The 14,509-nt window shown below is 45.7% G+C and overlaps 1 protein-coding gene across 1 annotated transcript; it reads right to left on the bottom strand.

Moving 5' to 3' along the window:
• Positions 1-309: 309 nt before the first annotated feature.
• Positions 310-12,875, bottom strand: WNT9B (Wnt family member 9B). Its single transcript, XM_080369835.1, has 3 exons — positions 12,549-12,875; positions 6,867-7,132; positions 310-5,972 (listed from the first exon to the last, which is right to left on the bottom strand). The coding sequence occupies exons 1-3, from the start codon at positions 12,622-12,624 to the stop codon at positions 5,496-5,498; spliced, it is 819 nt and encodes a 272-aa protein (XP_080225961.1). The 5' UTR covers positions 12,625-12,875; the 3' UTR covers positions 310-5,495.
• Between the last annotated feature and the right edge of the window lie 1,634 nt (positions 12,876-14,509).

Genomic DNA, 14,509 nt, shown 5'->3' with positions numbered 1-14,509 from the left:
AAACTGGAGTAGGAAGTATACAGAGGGACAGGGACTGTGTCTGCAGGGTACCGCTCGTGTGAGCAGTGAGGATCCCAGCCAGCCAGGAATATTAGACCTATCACTGTTCCCAGGTTACTGGGCTTTTTAGGTGCAGAGGAAAGGATTCATCCTGAATCAAAAAACTATACAGGAAAGCACGTGCAGCTCAGATTTTTACCATCGCTAGTCATGTTGAGGTACATTTGCGCTTGGGAAAGAATATTTTTATAGCCAGGGCACAACCTTTCACCTTTGCTCCTGAAAAGATTTCGACGTAAAGATTTATATCTCCAGCCTCTCATTCCAGTAACTTCTTTGCACGTATAACCAAAGAGGCGGCACATCCACTGGATCTGTAGTACATGGTAAGGTGTGCAGCACAGCCGACAAGCTCACACACAGACCAAACGGAGGCCCGGGTCTCCACATCCCGTATCTCCAGGAGGTGGCAGAAGAGCTTTGCTCAAGATGATGCTCAGTCTTGATTCTTGAAGAAAATACAATTCAAGCCTAAGAATACTGAATGCCAAACAGACCCAAGTTTTGCTTCCTGGTCACACAAAGACTCCCACTGCTGTTAGTTGAAGTAAATCACATTTCTGAATATCGACCCAATTTACCTCAAGTTTTGGTAATAAAACAGCACCGGACAACTGAATAAATACATTTTTAAAAATGGAAAAAGAAGCTATCTGCCTCAAGCAAACTTTTACACTCCCTTATCCATACCATCATTTTAAAAATGCCTAGTATTGAAGGATACCAAAAGGAGTCGTATCAGCATTGCCTCAAACTCAAAATATGCTCAAGCCTTTTCCCCAGACCTCATATGGAGCATGTCAAATTATTTGTTTCCCATCAGTTTTCACCATTTGGTTTCCAGACTGAGGGAGGCTGACTTTTCTGGCTGGCAGGGGCTGAACAGAAGGCTTTTCAGCTGTGGCGGGTCGAAATAGGCTCCGAATTCACCTTGCAGAGCCAAGGCAAAGGACACCAGCCTTCCTTGCCCAGCCTTGGCTCACCAGCTAACAACCAAATCTTACTTCAGCCAAATGCCAAACCTCCATATTCCAACTGAGCCCAAACTCATCCCAAGGATACCAGAGAAACCATTTTTTCCTCAGGTCTTCTCCACATTCTCCATTTCTCAAGCAGCTCTGACCTGTGCAGGGCAAGGAACTTCAGGCACAAGAGTCCCCTCTGGCACATGAAAAAATAGTACTTAATTTTCCCCTGAAATACCTTCCTGTTGTTGTTGTTGTTGTATTATTGTCCGGTTCTTATTCAACAATTCCTGTGCAGCACCAGGACTTCCAGGTACAACCTCACCTTTCAATTTACTTTGTTTAGGTGATTCTTTGACTCCAGTTAAGTTATTGCAAGATCCCCACAGCACTGTGCTAACCCCACGCTCCAGACAAGGGACAGCTCCACCTCATAGTTGCTGGCAGCAAGACTGAACAAAAACATGGTATGGCTTAGACACTGCCAGTCCCAACAGATCACAGCTCCAATGGTCACACAGATCACTGCTAAAAACCTCCACTGCTAGAGGTAAGCCCTGCACATTTCACAGGCGCCAGTATTTTCAGTGGCAAGGGACTTGGTGACACCACCTTAAAAGCATGAATGTCCAAACGACACAGGCTACACACACAAAAACCAAGATATTTTTGCAAGTGCTGCAAAGCTGTATCTAATCCTGCTCTAAACAAGTCTCCTTTGCCTGAAAGTGTGCCAAAGGACTAATTCAGCCCAAAACATCCACAGTGGAGGGGCCTGATTGAGCTGCCTAAATAAAGTATCTAGCCCCCTTGCCACAAAGCTGTCCTGTTCCCACTCACATCAGTGTTTCAGCTGCAAAGGACACAAATAACTAAAGTTGCAAGGTCTACTAGCCTGACCGTATTCCTCTCTGCCTCAATAATCATCTTACCGTCCTTCTGGTCTTGTTTTTGAGTCTGTGGTGCAAAACACCTAACATGCCTCTGAAATGCTTACACCTACTGCTCAAAACATTGGAACATTTGGAACCAGATAAAGGGTATTATTAAAATAACACTTTTTGCTATGCGGAAGCCAGGCTTGCCTTTTGGATGGGAAAACTAGCCTACAGATTTGAAACACTCTTCACAACAAAATGAAAGGTGTTAGTAACATGCATTCCCTTCCACGCTCACTGCGGAACAGGACCAGGTCATTGGAGAAGACTAAAGGCTTACCTACGTGTCTGTTCTTGCGTGGGTTTCTCCTGTCCTTTTTTTTTTTTTTTACAGGAATAGTACAAAAGAGTGAGTCTGAGCAAGCCAAAAAACTTCACTTTGAAATGCGTGCACTCTGCAGGTACCTGGAGGGTACCCTAAGGGCCCTACAAAGACCAGCCAGGTCCAAGGAGGCTCCTGTTTAGCCCGTAGCCCAACAGCCACCTCAGCCAGGCTCCAACCTCTACACTGTTACTGGAGTCAGTGGGAAGGGGACAAAACAGATTTTCAGTTATGTGTGAGATGGATGGTAGATGCTCTCCGGCAGGTCCGGGTTGGGTTTGGAGGGCAGGAGTACATCAGCGCTTCATAGATCTGCTCCCAGCGTGCAGCCTGACAGTTCCTACTGCAGAGTCAAACACCGTGCTGCTGAGCAGGGTCACTTGGACTTCAGTGAACACAAAGCCCTTAAGAGAAGACCTAACACTCAAAGTGACATAAACAGCCTGCTTTTAAGAAACAAGATAACAGATTCATAACCCCTCACTAGGATCCAGCCATCAGCAGGTGACGTTGGCCCAGATAACGTTACTAGGAGGTTACTGAAGTGTTTCTTCTTTTTCAGACTTCACGGCAAAACTGGAGACAGAACTTACTAAACCATTGAAAACCAGTTCTACCCTGAGGTTTTGCCTGCACTGACCTTCTGCAAGTGCCTGATTTGCACAATGTGTGAATCCCAACCTGCAGTGATGTGTCTCCTGAAACCCCCTTAGTTCACTTCAGCAACATTAGTCCAAAGAGGAAGTAAAAGGACACAAGACTAACAAGAACACTTGCCACCACCTAGAAGCATCCTCACTGCCTTCAGATCGTGACATCTGGGCAGGGAGAATGGATTGTGCATGCCCAGAATTACAATTGAGAAGCGCAGCTTAGATAAAAGCAAGAGGACAGAGTGGTGTCTCTTCCACTTGCTCCCCAAAGAACGCTATCCAGCTGTGCTTCCCTGCTCCTTCCACTGAGTCCCAGTCCCTGTTTAAATGATAATGCTCCATGGAATGGCCTGTGATCCCCAAACAACCCTCCTGGATGTCGTATTCCCTTCCTCTCTGATGCTGGGCAAGCCAGGAGGGCAGTGGGGCAGGTGACTTGGGAACAATATTGTAGAACAGAGCTAGTTCCTTTGTTACTTCATCTACGATGCCAATTTTAACTTATTGTGATGCTTTTTCATTGAGTGCTCGACGCTGAGACTCGTGGGAAGATTTCAGCTCCAAAAAGATTAAAAGCAACATGTAAATGGTCTGCTCAATGTTAAGTTCTTAGGTATTTAGGAGGTAAAAAGAAAAATAAGGCCAATTAACCCTATTTGCAGTATTATGTCTGTCATAAGCAGTCTAATTCAGTTAAGTCAGCTTGAGCCAGAACAAAGATAAAAAGGAATAAGCCTATTAGAAGACCTATAACTAGCCAGAGGGAAGGTCTTAGTGGCCTCTAAAGAGCCAGTTAATGGCTAGATCTGCTCTGAGGTGGTTCTCTTCCATCCTGTTATGAAGCAGATATCAAAAATAGTTGTAAAAAACAAAAAGGCAACAAGGTCAAGGTGAAAAGAGTGTGAGTACACACTCATCACTGCAAAGTAACTGTTCAAAGCACGTGGAAATGAACAGATGATCTGCCTGACTTTGGCAGATCCGCACTCAAAAGCTGGAGCTCACAGGTGAGATCTCACCGCTCGATCACAGTGAGAGCGTGCCCAGTTCAGCCTATGGGTAGTGCATCCCACACCAGCACCTTCATCCATTACACTGCCAATGAATTTTGATTTGAGTGTAAGGGCTGAAGTGCTCCTTTCAGCACCAGCCCACCTCCACACAGGCATCCCGCTTGCTGGTTTATAGCTGTTACCGGGACAGTCAATACAGCTGCTTGGTTATCTCAGGGACTCTGCGGAGATCTCGCAGTAGAAACACCCAAACTGCTGCTGCAGGATGAAACAGAAGCCCCAGAGCAGGTGAATACACAGCTGAGCACTGTAATGGAGCTCAACACCCAGACAGGTTGTGCTACACGCAACTATTTGTACCTGGTGGCCAGGTCAGGGAATGCCTCACTGCCATGCCCAAAACTGCTGTCTGAAACACAGCCAAAGAAACAAAACAGGCTGGTTTTGTTGTGTTCAACTTAGAGTTAACTAGAAAAACACGACTCAAAGTCAGGGGGTCACAACTATGGACTGTGCCCTTTCCCCCAGGTCACCTTCTCCCATGCCAGATGCCTGCATTGTCTAGACGTATCTAACATCGCAGTGCAGAGGTTTTTACTCATGACTTGCACATTTCTAAGATGCCCTAATTCCCGTGGTTCCCAATTCCCTTTCAGAAATTTCACCTGCCATTAGCACAGGGCAGAACTATGGGATGTGTTGTGCCTCAAGCACCAGGGCAGAGTGGTACACGTACGACAAAAAGCTGATTGATAGTTTGATTGGGGGGGGGAGGGGGGATGCATAATTGGCACCATCACCCTGGGTTCACCACCATAACATAACCCCCTGCGAGGCAGCATGCTGCAGCGGGGTGACTTCACAGACCTCAGCTGAGTTCCTGTGGTACGTGCACTGTAACAGAGGCGAATCCAGGTCTCCTGTGCGCAGCAAGGTTAAAACATGGTTAAAATGCGCTCGGAACAATTCTCGCATCAAGAGGAGACTACGCGGCAGTGTGTCTTTGAGCTCAAAGCAGAAAGGATTCAACCAGCTCCCACAGAACAGCACTGACAATCCCCTGCTGCCAGAGTCCTTTTGCCTTGGTGCAGGACCACAGCCGTCCTGCCACCTCAGGATCCAGGCTCTTGTTAGTTGCCTCCCCAGTCCCTTAATTCTCTTCTCTCCAGGAACCAGGGCACAAGCCCTCAGTATTTTGGTGTCACCACCCCAATGCATTTACCTAAGTGCAAGTAAGGCATGGAGGAGGGGGTTATTACTGCAGACGAGTACAAGTTTTAGCCCGAGAGAGATATTTTTGACTGCTCCAGTGTTTCTGCTGTCCCCATGTTACCCCCACTCTCTGTCCCTCCTTCCTTATCTGATACCTGACAAACTCTCTGGTTTTCACCCCTCCCCAGATCGGAGGATCTCAAGATTGAGATGATCGGAGCACTGGACATTTTTGGTGCTTGCCTTTGCCCTCAGCCCACAGTAGAGAATCATGTCTCTCTCTCTCCCTACTGCTTCCTTGTGCTCTAGGACTTGAACCTCTGGAAGTGTCCTTACTGCTTGCAGCTGTAGACCACCTCCTCCTGCATGCACTGCTGGCACTCCACATAGCAACACCACTGCACCTGACAGTGGCACGAGAAGGTAACCAGCCGGCTCTGGGTGTTGTAGCCTCTTCCACAGCACATGCTGTCACAGTTGCCTTCTCGAGAGCAGGTCCTCCCGGCGGTTCCCAGGGAGTATTTGCTTGGACGACAGAAACTGGGGGAGTCTTCCACATACACCAAGTCAGTAGAGCGTGGTGAAGCGGGGTGCTTGGAGGAGTGGCTGTGTCTCTGTGGGCCAGCCAGCTCCGAGTGTCCCACAGCATCATTGGTGGTGCTGAAGACCTTGACAGCATCATCGTAGCGCAGCTTCAGCAGTCGTCCAATCTCATGGAAAGGTGAAAGTTGCTTCCAGCATGTCCGGACAGCACATGAGCCGGAGACACCATGGCACTTGCACGTGGTTTTGAGACCGTTTTTCACAGCCTGATGAGAAAGAGAAGTGGTAGTCATTATCTGCCAGGATCGTGAGCCTACTTCTGGGTAGAGGCCACACCTCAGACTGCAGACAGCCTGGAAACACTTCAGTTTTATTAGTATTATTCCTATTTCATGGAAGAGAAACGAAAAACCAAAACAAAAGAGAGGACTGACTACAGAGCTGACTGGTGAGCCAGAGAGCAGAAAGCCTGAATGAGGACAAATGGCTGAATACTGAATAAATTCTCACTAAGCCTATTTGGAATAGCTGGAGTAGTCAACCATAAAACTGAGTATTTCCAGCATGGTGGATTCCCTTCAGTATATTCAAATGAAGACAGTGCTCTAATCGAACAAGTAATTGGACTCAGTAAACTGAAAACAATGATTAGTCAGTAGCCTGTAGCAGACAGTCTAAGATGTTTGATCTAATGATCTCCCTGACCCAAACTTTTCATGTGATTAGTTCCGTAGGAAATCACCAGCAGGTTCATCATTGATCTCAAGAGTGTCAACCCTTTATCTATTTGACATGTCCCACCAGCTCTGAAGCTCTAGCTGTTCTCAAAATTCCCTGTGACGGTGGCATAACCCGTGGAGTAACTCAGCTGCTGAGTTTTACGGCTGCTGCTGCGTGCATACTGCTGTCACTCAGCCCCTGGTACCGCTAGAGGATGCAGGACGCTACTCTGCCACTCAACATGCATCTCCTTACACCGGAGTTCAGGAGACTTTCCAGGGAGCTCTCAGTACCGTAAGATCCACAACACACGGGTAGACCGGTCTGGTTTGTGAGTAGGGACAGCGAATACCCCTCTCGCAAACAGCCTCGGCTGAGGATGGGTTCGAAGACGCACTGAGTCCTAACCTCATTCTAGGCCTGCTAGTGCAGCTCCTCACCTTGATCCCAACATTGGTGTTGTGGATGTCCACCTTGGCCCGCAAGTCTTTGCCAATCCTCTTCTGACCCAAGAACTTCTTCAGGAACTTGGTGCTGTATTTGAGGTTGTCTCCACAAACGCCCCATTGCCAGGCCTTGCGGTTCTCCAGGTCTGGGGAGTCATCGCAGGTGCAGCGCTCCATGCGCCCAGCACTACACGCTCTGGCTAAGGAATGGGTGAGAGCTGCAGAGGACACGGCATAGAGGAAGGCAGTTTCCTTAAAACCTGCACAGGAGAGGGATTAGGAGAGGGTAGGAGCAGGAAAGGCAAAATAAGGCGTTTATCTGCCTCACTGGCTCTCCTGACTAGAACTATGCATGAACTAAGCCCAAGCACAATACTTAGAGATACAAAGAGACAACACACTGCCATTACCCGCACACCATTCCCAGCAGAGAAACTCAGTATCATGTTTGAATTAACTGGTGTAGTGACACCCCAGTCTCCCCTGGTGGCTGTGAGTGACTGAATACGGGGACAGGAGACCACTCCTGAACCTAGGCATGGGTGGCAACAGCCAAACGGTCCTGGGAAAATATTCAACTGCAAAAAACAACAGTCATGAAACTGTTTTCCTCATCCTCACCACAGAGCTGACGGGTACGAATAGAGACCATCATTGAAATCATGTTGTGGCTTAAAATCAGGAAATATTTAGTAGAAACTGAAAAAAACATTTCAAAAATCTGACCTGTTGTTTAAAAATGTGTTTCATTGGGACTGTATTGGCACAGTAGTAGTATTTCATATGGAAAGATCACATGTGGTTTGACTAGGAGAGGTTCCCTGCTGAAGGACATCTTGGGCAAGGAGGACAACTCTCCCACCTGTGAGTGGGTTTTCTGACTTACCTGTAATAAATCACCTGCGCCCAGTGACCATGGCAATGCTTTCTGAAGCTATCCTCCTTCCTAAAGGAGGCTTCCCAGCTTGACCAGCTTGACCCAGTTTGCCCTGAGGTGTGTGACCATGACACACCATGACATTTTAACCAGGAAAGAAAGTACAGTGCCTGAATAGGAGTTCAACCTGAAGACATCAACACACCCATTCCTATCTGATCTCATATGACACCCGTGAGCTCCACAGAAGTTCCAGAAAACCCTGATCGACACAAACCTAACCTAAACCCCAAAATATTTTGGTTTGATTACTTACCTCCTTTCCTATTTAGTCCAGGGGAAAATCTTAGTATTTCCTCCAGAGTTCATTTGCAGAAAACAAAATTGTTCATCGGAAACTGCTTAACAAGCCCACAATTTAGCAAAGAGTGCAAAGAAGAGAAAGGCAGGTGACTGATCAATAGCTCAGAGTGAAGGAATGGATAAAATTGGCTGAAATAGAAAAATCTTGGTTTATAAAAAATAAAGCAATTGGACATTGCATGGAAGAAAGCACAGTGATGCAAACAAATATTCCACATTGGAAAATTCCGAATTTCCTTCCACATCAGAAGGAAACAGATCTATTTCTCAGAAAAAATGGAAGAGAGAACCACAGAGACCTGATCTAGTCTTGCAGTTAGCTCTGCTTTGAGCAGAATTTGGAAGCACCTCTAGAATTCACCCAGTCCAACTCCCAATTTTCCCATCATTCTATTCCCTCAAAGAATTCCCATCCAGCTGTAATAACAGCTCAGACCACTGACTGCTGAGATCTGAGTGAGTTCACCGTAAACATGACCAGAGAACAGGACGAAGAGTTCTTCTGATAGCTATCAGTAAGAAGAATAAAAAACAAACTAATCGTGAATGTAATGGAGAGGCTGTGTTAGTGACTTCAATACAGACTTCACAGGAGCCCTTTGGAATTCCAAAATTTCAGATGAAAGATCTAGCAACAGTACGGATGTGGATGAGAGAGTCAGGAAAATGTGGAGGAGGTCAAGGAGATCAATCACCAAACTACTTCCTACCTCACCATTTCAGTTGCTCTGTCACTGGGACAAGTAACTTGCAACTAAGCTCTCCAGTTGATGATGCTCTATAAAATCTCTAAGGGTAGTGGAAGAATAATGAAAAAATGTCACAAAATCCATCAAAAGTTTTGGAAAAGCTGGCATAGGACACAGTAAATACAGATTATGGGTAGCAACACAACGCTCACACATTTTCCAGCAGTGGCTAACGCAAAAGAAGGAGCTAAGAGAGGATGAAATATTTGAGATCGAAAATCTGAAAAATAATTCCAGAAGTTAATCTCCAAGTGCTCAGCCGATTCCCAGTATCCTATCTGACATACTGATACCAGAAGAGAGGACAGCATTTCAGAAACACTTTCCCATACCATATAAAGCTAGCAGTACCAGTCAGCTCCACATACCCTGCTAAATCTGACTTTGTGGAGTACCACACTGCTTCTGGTATTTCTGACCAGTGATGGTTTTGCTTCTTCTGTGGCACTCCACGTAAGTGCTGGCTAGATGTCAACCCACTGGAAATCAGAGAGCATTGCTTGTGGTGAGGCCACTGCAGACAGCAGTAACTGAAGATAACGAGCATACTTTCAAATCGTCTCCTTCTTCTCCCCCCTCTTCCACCTCCTTTTATGGCAAAGGTTCAATGCCACCAGGCTGCCAAATGCTTGCCTGAAAAGTCTAAGATGGTTCCTTCTGCTTTGTCATAAGGGATTGATCACTATTTAATTAATGCACAAATCACATGAGTAATGGAATAACTGAATGGTCCTTAAGACCTCGTGGAATAACAATGAGTCGCAGAGCAGCTGCTGAAGCTGGATTTTCGGTAGGACACAGCACAAATGAGCAGCAATCAGCTCCAACAAACATGATTTGAGAAGATCTAAAGAGAAGTTTCTCCATGGGTCCTGTGTACCTGTCCTCCTGCTGTGTCAATGGAGCTCTTGTCACCGCAGCCCATGGAGCCTGGAGCTAATGTCCAGGCTGTCAGGGTCTCTTTTAGGGATGAGTCATTATCCTGACCCCATCGACTGTGTTGCTAGTGACCACGCGAAATTTTAAACACTTGGTGCAAGAGGGAACATCTAAATGCAGATGTCTTTGCTGGGCAGTTTGATTGCAAACATCCAGCACGGAGTTGAATTTCAAGATGCTGAAGCAAGCCAGCTCCCTCTGGTAGGACCTTGCACATGTCCAAGTCTTGCCCTGAGCTCGCTGGAATTATTTCTTAGCTCAGCAGCCTATAAATACAGAAAGACGTTCGCTGCAATGGCAAGACACTATTCTGTGGCATGGTGTGCTCTAGACCACAAGGAAAACTATAATAGGAGGAGTTTAGCCATGTGGTGATTCTGCCGAAGGAAAGATGCCCAAGGTCAAAGATTTTTCAATGTTACAATAAAGACAGCGTGAGCGTTTCAGAGCAAGTGGAAGAGGCATCTTTTGGGGAGAAAAAAAACCAAGACAAATTTAAAAAGCAAGCAAACAAACAAATAAGCAAGCAATCAGAGCCGACCAGAAAGCTAGAGAATTGTAGAAAGATTCAGGATGGAAGGACTCCTCAAGGTCTTTAATACAACCTCCTGCTCAAAGCAGGGCTAACTACAATGCCAGAAACAGTTTTTCAGGGCTTGTCCAGCTGAGTTCTCCAAATCTCCAATGATGGAAATTCTGTCTCTGAGCCACTGCTCCTGCGCTGTGCCATCCCTTGCTTGCTCATGACATCAGTGAAGCCACTGCTGGAAGGTCAAAGTATCTAACCAACGCGAAGCAAAAAAATGGATTAATGGATGGAACGCTTGTAGGGAGCTCATTTCTTAAGGAGGTTTCTCCCTGAATCACCTTGTTTCAAATAGAGCAAAAAAGATGGTGGCACCTCTAGAAGCAGGAAAAGTGTTGGTGATCCAAATCAGTCATAGCAGGTTTTCAGTTGTGATTGCAAATTAAGATTGGCTTTTCACCTATTACAAAAATGAACCATCTCACTGGGACACGATCTTTTTTCCCCTTTTGCACTCGTAAGACCATTAAAAAACGTTAAAAAGTCTCTGTTTTTCTTGACAGTTTCTCTAAGACCATGGCAATATCAATCACTTAATCATACCTAAAACTCTTCATAACTACTTGGGCGAAAGGAGCACAGTCCATCGCCCGACCAGCAATTTCCAAGGCAGCGACAGGAAAAAACAGGAGTAGGAATATGTGAGAAACAGATCAAAAGTGGCAGCTGAAAGTCTTCATGTTCTTTGTGAAAGAAATAACCTATTTGCAAGCTAAAGGAAAATGAGAACTAATAATTGCTTCCAGCCAACTGTCTTCTTATAGAGGAGATGTATACGGCATACTTTTCTGTATTAAATCATCATTTGATCCTTAAGATTGTGTAATAAAAGTTTTCAAACACTTATCCTCATCTGCCAAAACAGGTTTTAAATTACAGGTGATATTTTATTTTGTCAGTCAGGAGTCCATGGAAATGTTAAGGCATGCCACCACGAGATAATTAAATGTTTTCCAGCTATTTGAAGATGAGGATTATTCAATTGTCATTTTCAAGTTCTTTGAGGTTGATGAAGGTAGGGATGTCAGAAAGACACTCAAAATGATCACAAACAGCTTCTTTCACAGTGTGCTAAAAAATTCACAACGGAGCCTGCAGTGAAGTAAATCTGGTCTTGTATGTGCTGTTTTACTAAAATATTAACTTAATGTTTACTTCAACAAAATCTGATCATTTGAAATGGAAATGATAAAAAGTTTCAATCCCAATGCTAATTAAAATCAAGATCTTATTTTTTAATTAAAAATTACATTTAAATTTCATCAAAGTTAATATTGGCTTATTCAGGCCCCCTTTTTTTAAAACATGAAGTTACTAAACATTATCAAAGGACTGAAAGTCAATAATACCGAAGACTGAAGCTTGGTAAATGTTGCTAAACATTACGGAGGGGCTGAAACTCGGGAACAGGCGGGCAGGCATCGTTTGGGTGAGGACGGGTTTAGCAACACGTACATGCAAGCTCTGGGAACTTCTATTAAGAAACAGTTTCAGGGTTTGTCTTCATTCTATTTTTCTCAAGGTCTTCTGTTTTGAAGGATTTATTATGTTCCCTCCTACTTCAAATACAGAACTTACAGGGCATTTTCTTCCTCTGAAGCATGTTGTGAACCAGAAGCCAGTGGCTCTTCTGTCTGCTCTGTGCAAACTTCTGCAGAGACTCCAAATATACGTGAAAGAATCTTAGGAGATATTTGTCAACATGCATTGCAATGCCTTAATACCCATAAATAGGTTTTTGCAACAGTAAATTAGGGTTAAATTCTTTATCAGAGATCTACATACAAAATATCAGAAGAGCTAAAAAGGGTCTTTTCCTAAAGTGTCCCTTAGCAAAGCACTGACTCTCATTTTTCACAGTATTGTCCCTGATTGCCAGCCAAGGAAGGTGGTCAGTCTAGGAAACTCCGGCCTCAGACAAAAATCCACAAGCCAAGGGTGTGAACTTCCTTCTGCTTTTCAAACCGTGACAAACCACGCAGGAAAAATGAGGGTAAGACATATTTTGTGGCAGAAGAGCCCAAATTGCATAGCTCCCATTTCTGGGCAAAACAGATGATTTTTGCACCCCCTGGTTACTGCTCCCGCTTTGCTTAATTTGAGATGCATATTGCAGGGGCTGCAGAACCAGGTGAGATTGCAAACAAAAAACTACCTTGTACCTCGCTTCAGCAGGCTGGTCCGTCCCTCCAGGCTGCAGTTCCAGCGCTCGCTGCGGAACTGGTACTGGCACTCCATGACCCCCAGCCGGATGGCATCCCGCAAGGTCTCCGCCAAGCCAGGCTCCCTCCGGCACAGCCTCTTCTGCTTGCGGGACAGCTTCAGCAAGTCACACTGCTTCACGTGGACCTTCCCCTGGGCAGAGTTTGTGGAGGGTCCCAGGGCTGGGAAGTGGGTCAGAGCTTCTTTCCCAGTCAAGCTGAAAGGAAGCAGAAAAAGCAGTGAGGTACGGAAGCAGGCAGTCACGGAAAAGGTGATCAGAGGGCAGGATATGCAGAAAGCTGCTGGTCAGGGTACTTTACCAGCTCAGATTAATCAATACAGATTGATTTGATCTACTATGCAATCTCCACCACACACAAGGCAAAGTAGCAGACTGATGCTGTGGGGAGAAAGGAGAAACACACATGTGTTGTCTCCAGCAGCCTCAGGTGGGAAGTTCTCTTGACTCCACCAAGAGGACACAGTTACAGCCCTGCAGCTTTGTCTCCTTCACAGTGCATCCACCATCACCTACAGAGATTTGGTTTACTCGATGGTGCTGCAGGTCACTGTATGTCACAGCTTTGTGCCAACTCCATGAAGTATTAACCACGTCCTTCCAGGGTTTTGTGTACACGGGTACCATGCCACTAGACACAGGAAAGACACAGGGAGGCATTATCAATGGCCACCTTCCTAAAATAAGCGTGACTTTTGCTGGAAAACATTTTCTTGCTGAAAAAATAAAGGAAAGGTCAACTAAAAACCTATGGCCTAATGCAACAGCAATGCACTTACATGTGTTTATACGTAATTCAGCTGAAAAATATCTCAAGTTTTCAAGGCAAATGGTTTCATTTTTCATGGCAAGACAATATTCTTGCAAAATTTGTCTTCCTTAATAGCTTTAGGATGCTTGAAAACATAGAGAAATTACTTTGATGCAAGGTTTGAGGGCTGCAAACAAACTGGGAACAGTCATGCATTTGCACAACACTAATCAGGAGTGCCTCTCGTTATTACTAAACAGGTGAGAATCACAGAGTGCCTCAGCCTCCCCACCCCCAAAAATACCCAAGCCAGACAAATAAATGGAAACGTCCTAGAACATTTACTTTTGGACACCTCTCAGCCCCAACATTAACATTTGCAGAGTATGCCTTCCCTCCCCCAAACCCTGCTGTTTTCTTTGCAAGTCCACAGGTAGTGCAACGTGGGCAAAGAGATGGGCCAGCTGGTTCTTGTTCCTCTCCCCCAGTGAGACAAGTGGGGCTATGCTGCTCCGCAAAGCCAGTGTGGGAGTCGGACAAGCAAAGCTGGATAGGGAGGGATGCAATCAGGAGCAATCTCTGAAGCGTGTCTACCAAGACCCTCGGGTACTGCCCCCCACAGCAGCGCAGCCACCTGTGCCCTGCACAGACCAGTGCCCAAGCAGACCAAGCCAGATGGAGATGGGCACGAGTTAGCAAGCCAGTACAATGCCAAAGAAGCAATTCCCCACAGCAGTGTAGGAAGGGAGATCCTGCACCTCTGCACCATTATCAGGTTCCTTGTGAAAGGAAAATTTACACAGCTAAATTACCCGGCCAGGTCTGACCGGTCACGTCTCCAGGTGCGTGTTTCGGCACAGCAAACGCCAGCCTGCGCTGGTGGAGGGAGGAGAGGGCAGCCTGTGCTGGTGAACAGGACAAGTGGCCACATTGTCTACCACACTCCAATTCACAAGTAAAGAATTTTAACCAATAGAGGTGACCAAAATGAAAATTTACCCAGCTCAACAAAAGACAGACATTTCTAACACTCAGCTGTTCAAGTGAGGGCGATACTCTTATCAGGGATATTACTTCCGTTACAGAGGATGCAAGTCAAGCACGGCGGCTTCAGTTTTAGTCCTCCAAGTACTTTATCGACATCTATTTCT

The sequence above is a fragment of the Falco punctatus genome, assembly GCF_963210335.1.
Source record: "Falco punctatus genome assembly, chromosome: 19".
In the NCBI taxonomy this organism is placed as follows: domain Eukaryota; kingdom Metazoa; phylum Chordata; class Aves; order Falconiformes; family Falconidae; genus Falco; species Falco punctatus.
This window is presented reverse-complemented; position numbering and strand designations above follow the sequence as displayed.

Bases quoted from the DNA above. Each gene is read 5' to 3' on its own strand.
- WNT9B (XM_080369835.1), bottom strand. From the start codon at position 12,624: ATGGAGTGCCAGTACCAGTTCCGCAGCGAGCGCTGGAACTGCAGCCTG. The intron at 7,133-12,548 runs GTACAAGGTAGT...TCTCCTGTGCAG, and splicing joins GACCAGCCTGCTGAAGCGAG to GTTTTAAGGAAACTGCCTTC. The intron at 5,973-6,866 runs GTGAGGAGCTGC...CTTTCTCATCAG, and splicing joins ACACCAATGTTGGGATCAAG to GCTGTGAAAAACGGTCTCAA.